A 14,715-nucleotide genomic window follows, 5' to 3' on the forward strand; every position below is an offset into this window, starting at 1 on the left:
GGAGGCGCAGCTGGGCCTGGCCAGCCTCAGGCCCGGGGCTCACCTGGATCTCACCCAGGTGAGCTCCCAGCAGGAAAAGCAGAGCTGGAGCAGACACAGAGCAAAGCCAAACTCTTGAAACACACGGACTCGGGAGGGGGCCAGGGGGCAGTTCCTGGGGTGGGGTTTGGGGTTTTGCCCCGGGCAGGGCCGGCATGGACGGATGGAGCCCGTCAGGAGCCTGGGCAGGTGGGACGGGGATCAGTGCAGCCGAGGGCAGGAGCCATAAAGTGCAGCGAAGCTTCCGGGGCTCCGGGATTCCTGGGGGGCTCCAGTGTCCAGGGGGGGACGTGGGGACACCGTGACACCGGGACAGGGAGGACACGGCTCAGGAAGGACCAGCGGCGCCAGGACAGGGCCGGGTCCTTTCCCGGTTCTGTTCCTGGCTCCATTCCCGGTGCCAATGCTGGTCTGGTTGCCAGTCCTGGTTCCGTTCCTGGTTCCTTTCCTGGGGCCAGTTCGGGTTCCGTTCCTGCTTCTGGTTCCATTCCTGGTTCTGTTCTTGGTTCCTTTCCTGGTGCCAGTTCTGCTCCTGGTTCCGTTCCTGGTTCTGGTTCCGTTCCTGGTGCCACTCCCAGTGCTGGTTCCATTCGTGGTTCCGTTCCCAGTTCCTTTCCCAGTCCTGGTTCTGTTCCCAGGCCCGGTTCCATTCCCAGGCCCAGTTCCGGTCCTGGTTCTGTTCTCAGTGCTGGTTCTGTTCTCAGTGCTGGTTCCATTCCCACTTCTATTCCCAGTCCAGTTCCCATTCCTGGGCCCATTCCTGGTTCCGTTCCCAGTCCCAGTTCCGTTCCCAGTTCCGGTTCCATTCCCAGTCCCGGGCCCATTCCTGGTTCCGTTCCCAGTCCCAGTTCCGTTCCCAGTTCCGGTTCCATTCCCAGTCCCGGGCCCATTCCTGGTTCCGTTCCCAGTCCCATTCCTAATGCTGGTTCTGTTCCCAGCCCCGGTTCCGTTCCCAGTCCCGTTCCTGGTGCTGGTTTGGTTCCCAGTCCATTTCCAGTCCCATTGCTGGTTCCGTTCCCGGTGTCTCGGATCCCGCCGGGAATCTCACATGCACATCACCTGCAGCCTGCAACGAGGACAGGGAACAGGGAGGGTCACCTGCCTCGCCTGTGGCCACGCCCCCTGCCCTGCCCACCTATGGCCACACCCCCTGCCCTGCCCTGCCACACCCACCTGTGACCACGCCCCCTGCCCCGCCCACCTGTGGCTACACCCCCTGCCATGCCCTGCCCCACCCACCTGTGGCCACGCCCCCTGCCCCGCCCACCTGTCCTCCTCGATGGCGCCGCCCTCGGGGTCGCCGCTGTCGCCCTTCTCGGTGTCCCCCTCGCCCAGGTCCATGTCCAGCTCGGTGCCGGTGTCCGGCCGGGTGTAGGCGTAGCCACTGTGGGAGGGAAGGGCCAGAATTCCAGGGAATCCTCTCAGGAATGGCTCCTGGAATTCCAGGGAATCCCCTCGGGAATGGCCCCTGGAATTCTGGGGAATGTCCCTGGGAATGGCCCCTGGAATTCCAGGAATCCTCTTGGGAATGGCTCCTGGAATTCTGAGGAATCCCCTTGGGAATGGCCCCTGGAATTCCAGGAATCCCCTCGGGAATGGCCCCTGGAATTCTGAGGAATCCCCTTGGGAATGGCTCCTGGAATTCCGGGGAACCCCCTACAGGGAATTGCAGGGAATCCCCTTGAGAATGGACCATGGACTCCTTCTGGGAATGGCCCTCAGAATTCCAGGGAATTCCCTCGGGAATGAGCCCAGGAATTCCAGAGAACCCCCTGGGGAACATCCCATGGAATTCTGGGAATCCCCTGAGGAAGGGCCCCTGGAATCCCCTCAGGAATGCCCCACAGAATTTCGGGAAATCCCCCCCAGAATTTCAGGGAATCTCCTCAGGAATGCCCCCTGGAATTTCAGGGAATCCCCAGGGAAATGCCCCTCTGGAATTCAGGGAATCCCCCAGGGAATGGCCCCCAGAATTTCAGGGAATCTCCCAGGGAATGCTCCCCGGAATATCAGGGAATTCCCTTGGGAATGCTCTTTGGAATTCTGTGAACACCTCTTGGGATTGGCCCCTGGAATTCCAGGAATCCCCTTAGGAAAGGCCCCTGGAATTCTGAAGAATACCCTTGGGATTGGCCCCTGGAATTCCAGGAATCCCCTTAGGAAAGGCCCCTGGAATTCTGAAGAATACCCTTGGGATTGGCCCCTGGAATTCCACGAATCCCCTAGGGAATGCCCCTGGAATTTCAGGGAATCCCCTGGGGAATGACCCCCGGAATTTCAGGGAATACCCCTGGGAAATGCTCTCTGGAATTCCGGGAATCTCCTCCTCAGGAACAGCCCCTGGAATTTCGGGAATGCCGCCCTGACCTGATGGAGCGGCAGGTGAAGAAGACGATCCTCTTCAGCCTCTTGTTGTAGAAGAAGTAATTGAAGGACCAGAGGCTGCCGTCCTCCCCGAAGGGATCCGAGTCCAGGTCCGGGTTGTAGCTGGGAACCGGAAAAGTGGGAATTTCACGGGATTGGGAAAAGTGGGAATGTCACGGGATTGGGAAAAGTGGGAATGTCATGGGAACGGGAAAAGTGGGAATGTCACGGGAACGGGAAAAGTGGGAATGTCACGGGATTGGGAAAAGTGGGAATGTCACAGGAACCGGAAAAGTGGGAATGTCACGGGAACGGGAAAAGTGGGAATGTCACGGGATTGGGGACAGGAAAAGTGGGAATGTCACGGGATTGGAGACAGGAAAAGTGGGAATGTCACGGGATTGGGAAAAGTGGGAATGTCACGGGATTGGGAACAGGAAAAGTGGGAATGTCATGGGAACGGGAAAAGCGGGGATTGGGAAAAGTGGGAATGTCACGGGATTGGGGACAGGAAAAGTGGGAATGTCACAGGATTGGGGAAAGCAGGAATGTCATGGGATTGGGAAAAGTGGGAAAGGCCAGGGATTGAGAACAGGGCTGGATCCCTCCAGCAGGGCTGAGATCCCTCAGGAAGGGCTGGGATCCCTCAGGAAGGGCTGGGATCCATCAGGAAGGGCTGGGATCCATCAGGAAGGGCTGGGATCCCTCAGGAAGGTGGGATCCTCAGGAATGACTGGGATCCCTCAGGAAGGCTGGGATCCCTCAGAAGGGCTGGGATCCCTCAGGAAGGGCTGGGATCCATCAGGAAGGGCTGGGATCCTCAGGAAGGGCTGGGATCCATCAGGAAGGGCTGGGATCCTCAGGAAGGGCTGGATCCCTCAGGAAGGGCTGGATCCATCAGAAGGGCTGGGATCCATCAGGAAGGGCTGGGATCCATCAGGAAGGGCTGGATCCATCAGGAAGGGCTGGGATCCCCAGGAAGGCTGGGATCCCTCAGGAAGGGCTGGGATCCCTCAGGAAGGGCTGGGATCCCTCAGGAAGGGCTGGGATCCCTCAGGAAGGGCTGGGATCCATCAGGAAGGGCTGGGATCCCTCAGGAAGGGCTGGGATCCATCAGGAAGGGCTGGGATCCCTCAGGAAGGGCTGGGATCCATCAGGAAGGGCTGGGATCCCTCAGGAAGGGCTGGGATCCATCAGGAAGGGCTGGGATCCCTCAGGAAGGGCTGGGATCCCTCAGGAAGGCTCAGGATCCCTGGGGATGGGGCAGGGCCGGCCCCAGGTGCCGCCGTACCTGTAGATGTCACACTCGGCCAGGCAGATCTCCTCATCCACCGCGTCCCACAGCAGCGGCTTCAGCGCCTTGAAATCCTCGCGCACGGCCGAGAACAGGCTGCAGTTCACGGCATTCACCACCTGTGACACAGAACAGGGACACTGCATGGGGACAGGGGACATGGAATGGGGACAGGGGACATGGAATGGGGATGAAATCCTCGCGCACGGCCGAGAACAGGCTGCAGTTCACGGCATTCACCACCTGCAATGGGGACAAGAGATATGGGATTGGGGACAGGGGACATGGAATGGGGACAGGGGACATGGAATGGGGGACAGGGGACATGGAATGGGGATGAAATCCTCGCACATGGCCGAGAACAGGCTGCAGTTCACGGCATTCACCACCTGTGACACAGAACGGGGACAGGAGACATTGAATGGGGACAGGGGACATGGAATGGGAACATGGAATGGGGACAGGGGACATGAGATTGGGGACAGGGGACATGGAATGGGGACAGGGAATGGGGACAGGGGACATGGAATGGGGAAAGGGGACATAGAACAGGGATGAAATCCTCACACACGGCCGAGAAGAGGCTGCAGTTCACAGCATTCACCACCTGTGACACGGAATGGGGACAGGGGACATGGAATGGGGACAGGGAATGGGGACAGGGGACATGAGATTGGGGACAGGGGACATGGAATGGGGACAGGGGACATGGAATGGGGATGAAATCCTCGCGCACGGCCGAGAACAGGCTGCAGTTCACGGCATTCACCACCTGTGACACAGAATGGGGACAGGGGACACTGAATGGGGACAGGGGACATGAGACTGGGGATGTGGGACACGGGATTAGGGACAGGGGACACGGGATGGGAGCAGGGGACACGGGACAGGGATGAAATCCTCGCGCACGGCCGAGAAGAGGCTGCAGTTCATGGCATTCACCACCTGGGATGGGGACAAGGGACATGGGAATGGGGACAAGGGACACGGGAATGAGGACAGGGGACACGGAATGAGGAAGGGGGACATGGGATCGGGGACAAGGGATGTGGAATGGGGACTCGGGATGGAGGACATGGGAACAGAGATGTGGAACACAGGAACGGGAACACAGGAACAGGGACATGAGAGATGGGAAGGGGGATGAGGGACATGGGAACAAGGGAACATGGGACACGAGAACGGGAATGAGGGACACAGGAATGGGGACAGGGACACAGGAACAGGAATGGGGGACATGGGAACGGGGATGTGGAACATGGGAACAGGAATGGGGCTGGTTCAGGAATGGGAACGGGGACGATGGACATGGGAACAGGAATGGGGCTGGTTCAGGAATGGGAATGGGGACGACGGACATGGGAATGGGAACGGGGCTGGCCTGGGAACCAGGGACACAGGAATGGGGCTGGCCCAGGAATGGGGGACACAGGAATGGGGCTGGCCCAGGAATGGGGGACACACGAATGGGGCTGGCCCAGGAATGGGGGACACAGGAATGGGGCTGGCCCAGGAATGGGGGACACGGGAATGGGGCTGGCCCAGGAATGGGGGACACAGGAATGGGGCTGGCCCAGGAATGGGGGACACAGGAATGGGGCTGGCCCAGGAATGGGGGACACGGGAACGGGGCTGGCCCAGGAATGGGGGACACGGGAATGGGGCTGGCCCAGGAATGGGGGACACGGGAATGGGGCTGGCCCAGGAATGGGGGACACGGGAATGGGGCTGGCCTGGGAATGGGGGACACGGGAACGGGGCTGGCCCAGGAATGGGGGACACAGGAATGGGGCTGGCCTAGGAATGGGGGACACAGGAATGGGGCTGGCCCAGGAATGGGGACACGGGAACGGGGCTGGCCCAGGAATGGGGGACACGGGAACGAGGCTGGCCCAGGAATGGGGGACACGGGAATGGGGCTGGCCCAGGAATGGGGGACACGGGAACGGGGCTGGCCCAGGAATGGGGGACACAGGAATGGGGCTGGCCCAGGAATGGGGGACACAGGAATGGGGCTGGCCCAGGACCGCGCTGCCCAGAGAGGCTGCGGATTCCTCGCTCCCAGAAGCGTCCAAGGCCAGGTTGGATGCAGCCTCCCGTGCCTGAAAAGGCTCCAGGGGAATGGGCACGGGCACAGAGTGACCCCCAGGGACAGGGAATGCAGTCTGCAGGATTGGGGATGGGGGGATGTGGAGGATGGGGGGACATGGATCAGCAATTCCTGCCTCTGGGAGGAGGGAAGGGATGGAAAGGACTCCCAGAGAAGCTGCAGCTGCCCCACCCCGGGCCGTGCCCAAGGCCAGGCTGGTGGAGTTTGGAGTTTGAGGTTTCCTCCTGGTCCAAGCCCGTCCTGCTCCCGCTCCCCCAGGTGAGTCCAGGTGATCCCACCCCATTCCATGCTCCGAACCCAGCTCAGGCTGCGCTCACAGGGAACCTGTGGCTCTCCCAGTCCCTCCCAGTCCATCCCAGTCCCTCCCAGTCCCTCCCAGCCCCATCCCAGTCCCTCCCAGTCCCATCCCAGTCCCTCCCAGTCCCTCCCAGTCCCTCCCAGTCCCATCCCAGTCCGCCCCAGCCCCATCCCAGCCCCATCCCAGTCGCTCCCAGTCCCATCCCAGTCTGTCCCACTCCCTCCCAGTCCATCCCAGTCCCTCCCAGTGCGTACCCAGTTCAGGCTGGGCTCGCGGCTGAACTTGCGGCTCTCCCAGTCCATCCCAGTCCATCCCAGCCCCATCCCAGTCCCTCCCAGTCCCACCCCAGCCCCATCCCAGTCCATCCCAGTGCGTACCCAGTTCAGGCTGGGCTCGCGGCTGAACTCGTGGCTCTCCCAGTCCCTCCCAGTCCATCCCCAGTTCAGGCTGGGCTCACAGGCGAACTCGTGGCTCTCCCAGTCCATCCCAGTCCCATCCCAGTCCCATCCCAGTGCAGACTGGGCTCACAGGTGAACCTGTGGCTCTCCCATCCCAGTCCCTCCCAGTGCCCCCCAGTCCCTCCCAGTCCATACCCAGTTCAGGCTGGGCTCAAGGCTGAACTCGTGGCTCTCCCAGTCCATCCCAGTCCCTCCCAGTCCATCCCAATCCCAACCCAGTCCCTCTCAGCCCCATCCCAGTCCCTCCCAGTCCATATCCAGTTCAGGCTGGGCTTGTGGCTGAACTCGTGGCTCTCCCAGTCCATCCCAGTGCTCCCAGTCCGTCCCAGTCCCTCCCAGTCCCTCCCAGTCCCATCCCAGTCCCTCCCAGTCCATCCCAGTCCGTCCCAGCCCCATCGCAGTCCCTCCCAGTCCATCCCAGTCCCTCCCAGTCCGTCCCAGCCCCATCCCAGTCCCTCCCAGTCCCATCCCAGTCCATCCCAGCCCCATCCCAGTCCCTCCCAGTCCCATCCCAGTCCCTCCCAGTCCCTCCCAGTCTGTCCCACTCCCATCCCAGTCCATCCCAGCCCCATCCCAGTCCATCCCAGTCCCTCCCAGTCCCATCCCAGTCCCTCCCAGTCTGTCCCAGTCCCATCCCAGTCCATCCCAGTCCCTCCCAGTCCATCCCAGTCCCATCCCAGTCCATCCCAGTCCGTACCCAGTTCAGGCTGGGCTTGTGGCTGAACTCATGGGTCTCCCACTCCCTCCCAGTCCCTCCCAGTCCATACCCAGTTCAGGCTGGGCTCAAGGCTGAACTCGTGGCTCTCCCAGTCCGTCCCAGTCCCTCCCAGTCCATCCCAGTCCCATCCCAGTCCATCCCAGTCCCTCCCAGTCCGTACCCAGCTCAGGCTGGGCTCACGGCTGAACTCGTGGCTGTCCCAGTCCCATCCCAGTCCATCCCAGTCCGTACCCAGTTCAGGCTGGGCTTGTGGCTGAACTCGTGGCTCTCCCAGTCCCATCCCAGTCCCTCCCAGTCCGTCCCAGTCCCTCCCAGTCCGTACCCAGTTCAGGCTGGGCTCAAGGCTGAACTTGCGGCTCTCCCAGTCCCTCCCAGTCCCTCCCAGTCCATCCCAGTCCCTCCCAGTCCCATCCCAGTCCCTCCCAGTCCCATCCCAGTCCGTCCCAGTCCCATCCCAGTCCCTCCCAGTCCCTCCCAGTGCGTACCCAGTTCAGGCTGGGCTCACGGCTGAACTCGTGGCTGTCCCAGTCCCATCCCAGTCCCATCCCAGTCCATCCCAGTCCCATCCCAGTCCCTCCCAGTGCGTACCCAGTTCAGGCTGGGCTCAAGGCTGAACTGGTGGCTCTCCCAGTCCCTCCCAGTGCTCCCAGTCCATCCCAGTCCGTACCCAGTTCAGGCTGGGCTCGCGGCTGAACTCGTGGCTGTCCCAGTCCCATCCCAGTCCCTCCCAGTCCCATCCCACTCCCTCCCAGTCCATCCCAGTCCCTCCCAGTCCGTACCCAGTTCAGGCTGGGCTCAAGGCTGAACTCGTGGCTCTCCCAGTCCCTCCCAGTCCCATCCCAGTCCCATCCCAGTCCCTCCCAGTGCGTACCCAGTTCAGGCTGGGCTCACGGCTGAACTCGTGGCTCTCCCAGTCCATCCCAGTCCCTCCCAGTCCATCCCAGTCCCTCCCAGTGCGTACCCAGTTCAGGCTGGGCTCGCGGCTGAACTCGTGGCTCTTGGCGGCGCTGAAGTCGTAGTCGGGCCGGAAGGCCTCGTTCAGGGTGGCGATCAGGTAGAACAGCGTCTTGCGGCTGCACGTGTCACTGAGCGGGCCCTCCCCCTGCCTGAGAGTGACACCAGTGTCACCAGTGTCACCACAGGGACACCAGTGTCACCATAAGGACACCAGTGTCACCACAGTGTCACCACAGGGACACTGATCAGGTAGAACAGCGTCTTGCGGCTGCACGTGTCACTGAGCGGGCCCTCCCCCTGCCTGGGGGGACAGGAATGTCACCAGGGTCACCAGGGTCACCACAGGGACACCAGTGTCACCAATGTCACCACACTGTCACCACAGGGACATCGGTGTCACCACAGAAACACCAGTGTCACCACAGTGTCACCACAGGGATACCCATGTTATCAATGTCATCAATGTCACCACAATGTCACCAGTGTCACCAGAGGGGCATCAGTGTCACCAGTGTCACCAGAGGGACACCACAGGGACGAGATGTCACTGAGAGGACCCTCCCACTGCCTGGGGACAACAGTAATGTCACCACAGTGTCACCAATGTCACCACAGGGATACCAATGTCATCACTGTCACCAATGTCACCACAGTGTCACCAGTGTCACCACAGGGACACCTGAACCACCACAGTGTCACCACAGTGTCACCAACGTCACCACTGTCACCACAGTGTCACCGGTGTCACTGCCAGAGCTGATCCCAGAGATCAAGGGCCAATCCTGGGGCTGGTCCCAGTGCCCACAACACAATCCCAGTGCCCATCCCAGTGTCCATCCCAGTGTCCCCACTGTCCATCCCAGCATTCCCAGTGCACATCCCAGTGTTCCCAGTGTCCATCCCAGTGTCCATCCCAGCATTCCCAGTGCCCATCCCAGTGCTCCCAGTGTCCCCAGTGTCCATCCCAGCATTCCCAGTGCCCATCCCAGTGCTCCCAGTGTCCCCAGCATTCCCAGTGTTCCCAGTGTCCATCCCAGCGTTCCCAGTGTCCATCCCAGTGTCCATCCCAGCGTTCCCAGTGCACATCCCAGTGTTCCCAGTTCCCCCAATCCCAGCACTCCCAGTTCCCCCAGTCCCAGTGTTCCCAGTGCTCCCAGTTCTCACCTGCCGGGGCTCAGGCCGGAGCTCTGGGGCGGGCTCAGGGTTCCCAGTGTTCCCAGTTTCCCCAATCCCAGCATTCCCAGTGCCCCAGTATTCCCAGTGCTCCCAGTTCTCACCTGCCGGGGCTCAGGCCGGAGCTCTGGGGCGGGCTCAGGGTTCCCAGTGTTCCCAGTGCCCCCAATCCCAGCATTCCCAGTGCCCCAGTGTTCCCAGTATTCCCAGTGCTCCCAGTTCTCACCTGCCGGGGCTCAGGCCGGAGCTCAGGGGCGGGCTCAGGGCCGCCAGTGTTCCCAGTTGCCCCAATCCTAGCATTCCCAGTGTTCCCAGTTCCCCTAGTCCCAGTATTCCCAGTGCTCCCAGTACCCTCAGTGACCATCCCAGTGCCCACCCCAGCATTCCCAGTGCTCCCAGTTCCCACCTGCTGAGGCTGAGGGTGGAGGCTGGGGTGGGCTCAGGGCCCACAGTGTTCCCAGTGCTCCCAGTTCCCCCAATCCCAGTATTCCCAGCATTCCCAGTGCCCATCCCAGTATTCCCAGTTCTCACCTGCCGGGGCTCAGGCCGGAGCTCTGGGGCGGGCTCAGGGTTCCCAGTGTTCCCAGTGCCCCCAGTGTCCATCCCAGTGTTCCCAGTGCCCCCAATCCCAGCATTCCCAGTGCCCCAGTGTTCCCAGTATTCCCAGTGCTCCCAGTTCTCACCTGCCGGGGCTCAGGCCGGAGCTCTGGGGCGGGCTCAGCGCCTCCAGCGCGTGGGGCTGCCCCTCCTGGCAGAACTGCTTGAAGAGCTGCTTGTCGATGCCAGCCAGCTTGCACGAGTAGCTCTCGATCCTGCCAGGGGATCCCAGAAACCCATCAGAGATCCCAGAAACCCACCAGAGATCCCAAAAACCCACCCAGAGATCCCAAAAACCCACCCAGAGATCCCAAAAACCCACCCAGAGATCCCAAAACCCACCCAGAGACCCAAAAACCCACCCAGAGATCCCAAAAACCCACCCAGAGATCCCAAAAACCCACCCAGGGGATCCCAGAAACCCATCAGAGATCCCAAAAACCCATCAGAGATCCGAGAAACCCTCCCAGAGATCCCAAAAACCGACAAAGAGATCCCAAAAACCCACCCAGAGATCCCAAAAACCCACCCAGAGATCCCAAAAACCCACCCAGAGATCCCAAAAACCCACCAGAGATCCCAAAAACCCACCAGAGAACCCAAAAACCCACCCAGAGATCCCAAAAACCCACCCAGAGATCCCAAAAACCCACCAGAGATCCCAAAAACCCACCCAGAGATCCCAAAAACCCACCAGAGATCCCAAAAACCCACCAGAGAACCCAAAAACCCACCCAGAGATCCCAAAAACCCTCCCAGGGATCCAAAAGCCCACCCAGAGATCCAAAAACCCACCCAGAGATCCCAAAAAACCCACCCAGAGATCCCAAACCCACCCAGAGATCCAAAAAACCCACCCAGAGATCCCATAAACCCTCCCAGAGATCCCAAAAACTCACCAGAGAACCCATAAAACCCACCCAGAGATCCCAGAAACCCTCCCAGAGATCCCAAAGATCCCAGAAACCCACCCAGAAATCCCAAAAACCCACCAGAGATCCCAAAAACCCATCAGAGATCCCAAAAACCCACCCAGAGATCCCAAAACCCACCCAGAGATCCCAAAAACCCACCCAGAGATCCCAAAAACCCACCCAGAGATCCCAAAAACCCACCCAGAGATCCCAAAAACCCTCACAGAGATCTCAAAAACCCACCCAGAGATCCCAAAAACCCATCAGAGATCCCAAAACCCACCCAGAGATCCCAGAAACCCACCCAGAGATCCCAAAACCCACCCAGAGATCCCAAAACCCACCCAGAGATCCCAAAAACCCACCCAGAGATCCCAAAACCCACCCAGAGATCCCAAAAACCCACCCAGAGATCCCAAAACCCACCCAGAGATCCCAAAAACCCTCCCAGAGATCCCAGAAACCCACCCAGAGATCCCAAAACCCACCCAGAGATCCCAAAACCCACCCAGAGATCCCAAAAACCCACCAGAGATCCCAAAAACCCAACCAGAGATCCCAAAAACCCACCCAGAGATCCCAAAAACCCATCAGAGATCCCAAAAACCCACCCAGAGATCCCAAAAACCCACCCAGAGATCCCAAAAACCCACCCAGAGATCCCAAAACCCACTCAGGGGATCCCAGAGATCCCAAAATCACTCCCAGGGGGATCCATGAGATCCCAGAGCCTTTTCCAGGGTTTTTCTGGGAGAGCTGCAGAGGAGTTTGGGGGTAAAGGCTGGAAGGATGGGAAACAGGGAATGGCTTCCCGTGGAATATTGGGATTTTGGGATGGAATTCCCAGAGAATCTGGGGCTGCCCCAGGATCCCTGGAATAGCAGGAGCTCTCCCAGCATTCCCAGATTCCCGGGTTCAAAGGAACAGCATTCCCAGGTTTCCTGGAGCAGCATTCCCAGATTCTCAGAGCTTTTCCCAGGGCAGAATTCCCAGACTCCTGGGTCAGCACTCTCAGATTCCCAGGTTTCAAAGGAGCAGAATTTCCAGATTCCCAGAGCTTTTCCAGGGGCAGCATTCCCAGATTCCCGGGTTTCAAAGGAGTAGTATTCCCAGATTCTCAAGGACAGAATTCCCAGATTCCCAGGGCAGCATTCCCACATTTCTTGGTTTCAGGGGGCAGCATTCCCAGATTCCCAGAGCCTTTCCAAGGACAGAATTTCCAGATTCCTGGGCCAGCATTCCCGCTGTTCCCGGGTTTCATGGGGACAGAATTCCCGGATTCCCAGGACAGAATTCCCAGGTTTCATGGGGCAGAATTCCTAGGTTCCCGGGAACAAAATTCCCAGATCCCCGGGAACAGCATTCCCAGATTCCAGGGCCAGCGTTCCCAGATTCCTGGGGACAGAATTCCCAGATTCCTGCAGTAGCATTCCCGGTGTTCCCAGGGTAGCATTCCTGGTGTTCCCTGTGATCCTGGGGCAGCATTCCCAGATTCCCAGGGACAGAATTCCCACAGCTTTTCCAGGGACAGAATTCCCAGATTCCCAGTATTCTCGGGAATGGTCCTCAGAGCAGCATTCCCAGATTCCTCAGGGCAGCATTCCCAGTTTCCCAGGACAGAATTTCCAGATTCCCAGAGCTTTTCTAGGGACAGCATTCCCAGTGTTCCCAGGACAGAATTCCCAGATTCTCAAGGCCAGCATTCCCAGCTTCCCAGGGCAGAATTCCCAGATTCCCAGGGCAGCATTCCCAGATTCCCAGCGCTTTTCCAGGGGCAGCATTCCCAGATTCCCAGGTTTCAGGGGGGCAGCATTCCCAGATTCTCAGGGCCAGCATTCCCAGATTCTCAAGGACAGAATTCCCAGATTCCTGGGGATGGAATACCCAGATTCCCAGGCCAGCATTCCCAGATTTCTGGAGCTTTTCCAGGGCAGCATTCCCAGATTCCCAGGCCAGAATTCCCAGATTTCTGGAGCTTTTCCAGGGCAGCATTCCCAGATTCCCAGGCCTGCATTCCCAGATTCCCAGGGCCAGCATTCCTGGGTTTCAGGAGGCAGCATTCCCAGATTCCCAGGCCAGAATTCCCAGATTTTTGGAGCTTTTCCAGGGCAGCATTCCCAGATTCCCAGGCCAGCATTCCCAGATTCCCAGGCCTGCATTCCCAGATTCCCAGGGCCAGCATTCCTGGGTTTCAGGGGGCAGCATTCCCAGATTCCCAGGCCAGAATTCCCAGATTCCCAGGGCCAGCATTCCCAGGTTTCCTGGCCCAGCATTCCCAGATTCCCGGTGGTATCCCGTGCCCCGTACCTGCCGATGATGTGGGCGTCTCCGGTCTCCACGGTGAGCTGGGAGTTGATGGCCTCGAAGCTCGAGTTCTCCAGCAGCTTCATCCTCCCCGGGCGGGGAAATTCCCGAAATTCCCGGGAAAATTCCCGGGGCAGCTCCCCCGGTGCAGCAGCTGAGCCCCGGGGAGAGATGGGGAAGGGAATGGGGAACGTGAATTTCTGGGAATGGGAACACCGGGGGGAACTGGGGAGGGAGAGGGAGGGGAAAACGCAGGAATGGGAAAAGAGGGAAACAGGAAAAATGCAGGAATGGGAATGGAAAAGGGAAAAAGAAAATGCAGAAAAGGAAAAGGGAAAGGGAAAAGAGAAAAAAAAATGCAGAAATGAGAATGGGAATGAGAAAGGGGAAAAATCAAAAAAGGAAAGGCGAAAATTCATAAACAGGAAAGGGAGAAGGGAAATGGAGAAATGGGAAAGGGAAAATGCAAAACTGGGAGTGGAAATGGGAAAAGGAAAGGGGAAAGAGGGAAAAACTGAAGAAACGGGAAAGGGGACAAGAAGGAAAATGTATAAATGGAAATGGGAAAGGGAAAAATGAAAGAACAAAAGAAAGAGAAAACGAAAGAAGCAGGAAGAGGAAGCGGAGGATGAGGAAGAGGAGCTTCAAGAGGAGCTGCCAGCGGCACCGCAAAGGGGGAGACGGTGACAGCCGGGGGGAGAGAAGCACAGGGGGAGGAGGAAGAACAAGAGAAAGAAAAAAGGAGAAAAAGGAGGAAAAAAAGGAGAAAAAAAAGCGGGAAAAGGGCGCGGAAAAGTCTGCCCCGGTCCCGGGCGGCGCCACAGGAAGTGGAATCCCGGCATGCACCGCGCGCTGGACTACAGCTCCCGGCATGCAACGCGCGGAACACGGCAGCTACACTGGCGGACTACAGCTCCCGGCATGCACCGGCCAGCGCACGGCCCCGATCTATTGGCGGACTACGGCTCCCGGCATCCCCCGCGCGAACGCCCCCCAGCCCTGCCATTGCTGGACTACTGCTCCCATCCTGCCCCGCGGCTGCGCGCGGTGCTACGCCACGCCTGGGCGGCGCGGGGCACGCCGGGAGCTGTAGTCCGTGCGGCTTCTGGGCGCGCAGAGGAAGGGGCGGCGGGCCGAGCGGGCTTACCGGCGCGTCCTGCTCCTTATCGGTGCCTCTTCGCCGTGGCAGCGCCTTCAGGCTCGCGGTGCGTGTAAAGGGAGGCGTCTCCGGGGAAAGCTCGAGGAGGGCGAGTGTGCCGCGGCCGCCGTCCGCCGTCTGGCGCCGGCCCACCGGGCCTCCGCCCACCTCGACATGTCCCCGAGTGCTCGGGACGGTGCGAGCGGCTGAGCGAGATCCTGGGAGTCCCCCGGAGCGAGCGAGCGAGCGGGCGACCTTCTCCTGCGGCACCGGACGGCAACAGCAGCGGCACCGCCCCGCCCGCGCCCGCCCCGCCCGAGAGGCGCCCGCGGCCCGCGATCCCATTGGCGA

At 60.0% G+C, this 14,715-nt stretch overlaps 1 protein-coding gene across 3 annotated transcripts; it reads right to left on the reverse strand.

Annotated features, from left to right (window-relative positions):
- Positions 1 to 96: 96 nt before the first annotated feature.
- On the reverse strand, positions 97 to 14,687 carry MAF1 (MAF1 homolog, negative regulator of RNA polymerase III). 3 transcript variants are annotated; one of them, XM_064706849.1, is made up of 8 exons: positions 14,374 to 14,677; positions 13,230 to 13,380; positions 10,095 to 10,223; positions 8,243 to 8,387; positions 3,695 to 3,816; positions 2,407 to 2,526; positions 1,307 to 1,423; positions 97 to 1,105 (listed from the first exon to the last, which is right to left on the reverse strand). In XM_064706849.1, exons 2-8 carry the CDS (start codon positions 13,310 to 13,312, stop codon positions 1,084 to 1,086), a joined length of 738 nt encoding a protein of 245 aa, XP_064562919.1. In that variant the 5' UTR covers positions 13,313 to 13,380; positions 14,374 to 14,677; the 3' UTR covers positions 97 to 1,083. The 3 variants fall into 3 exon arrangements, with proteins under 3 accessions (XP_064562919.1, XP_064562918.1, XP_064562917.1); XM_064706848.1 differs by lacking the exons at positions 97 to 1,105; positions 1,307 to 1,423; positions 2,407 to 2,526; positions 3,695 to 3,816 and adding an exon at positions 3,834 to 4,469 and having other exon boundaries at positions 13,230 to 13,451; positions 14,374 to 14,687; XM_064706847.1 differs by lacking the exons at positions 97 to 1,105; positions 1,307 to 1,423; positions 2,407 to 2,526; positions 3,695 to 3,816 and adding an exon at positions 4,037 to 4,469 and having other exon boundaries at positions 14,374 to 14,682.
- Positions 14,688 to 14,715: the final 28 nt, after the last annotated feature.

This window comes from Zonotrichia leucophrys, chromosome 2 (assembly GCF_028769735.1).
Source record: "Zonotrichia leucophrys gambelii isolate GWCS_2022_RI chromosome 2, RI_Zleu_2.0, whole genome shotgun sequence".
Classification (NCBI taxonomy): Eukaryota; Metazoa; Chordata; class Aves; order Passeriformes; family Passerellidae; genus Zonotrichia; species Zonotrichia leucophrys.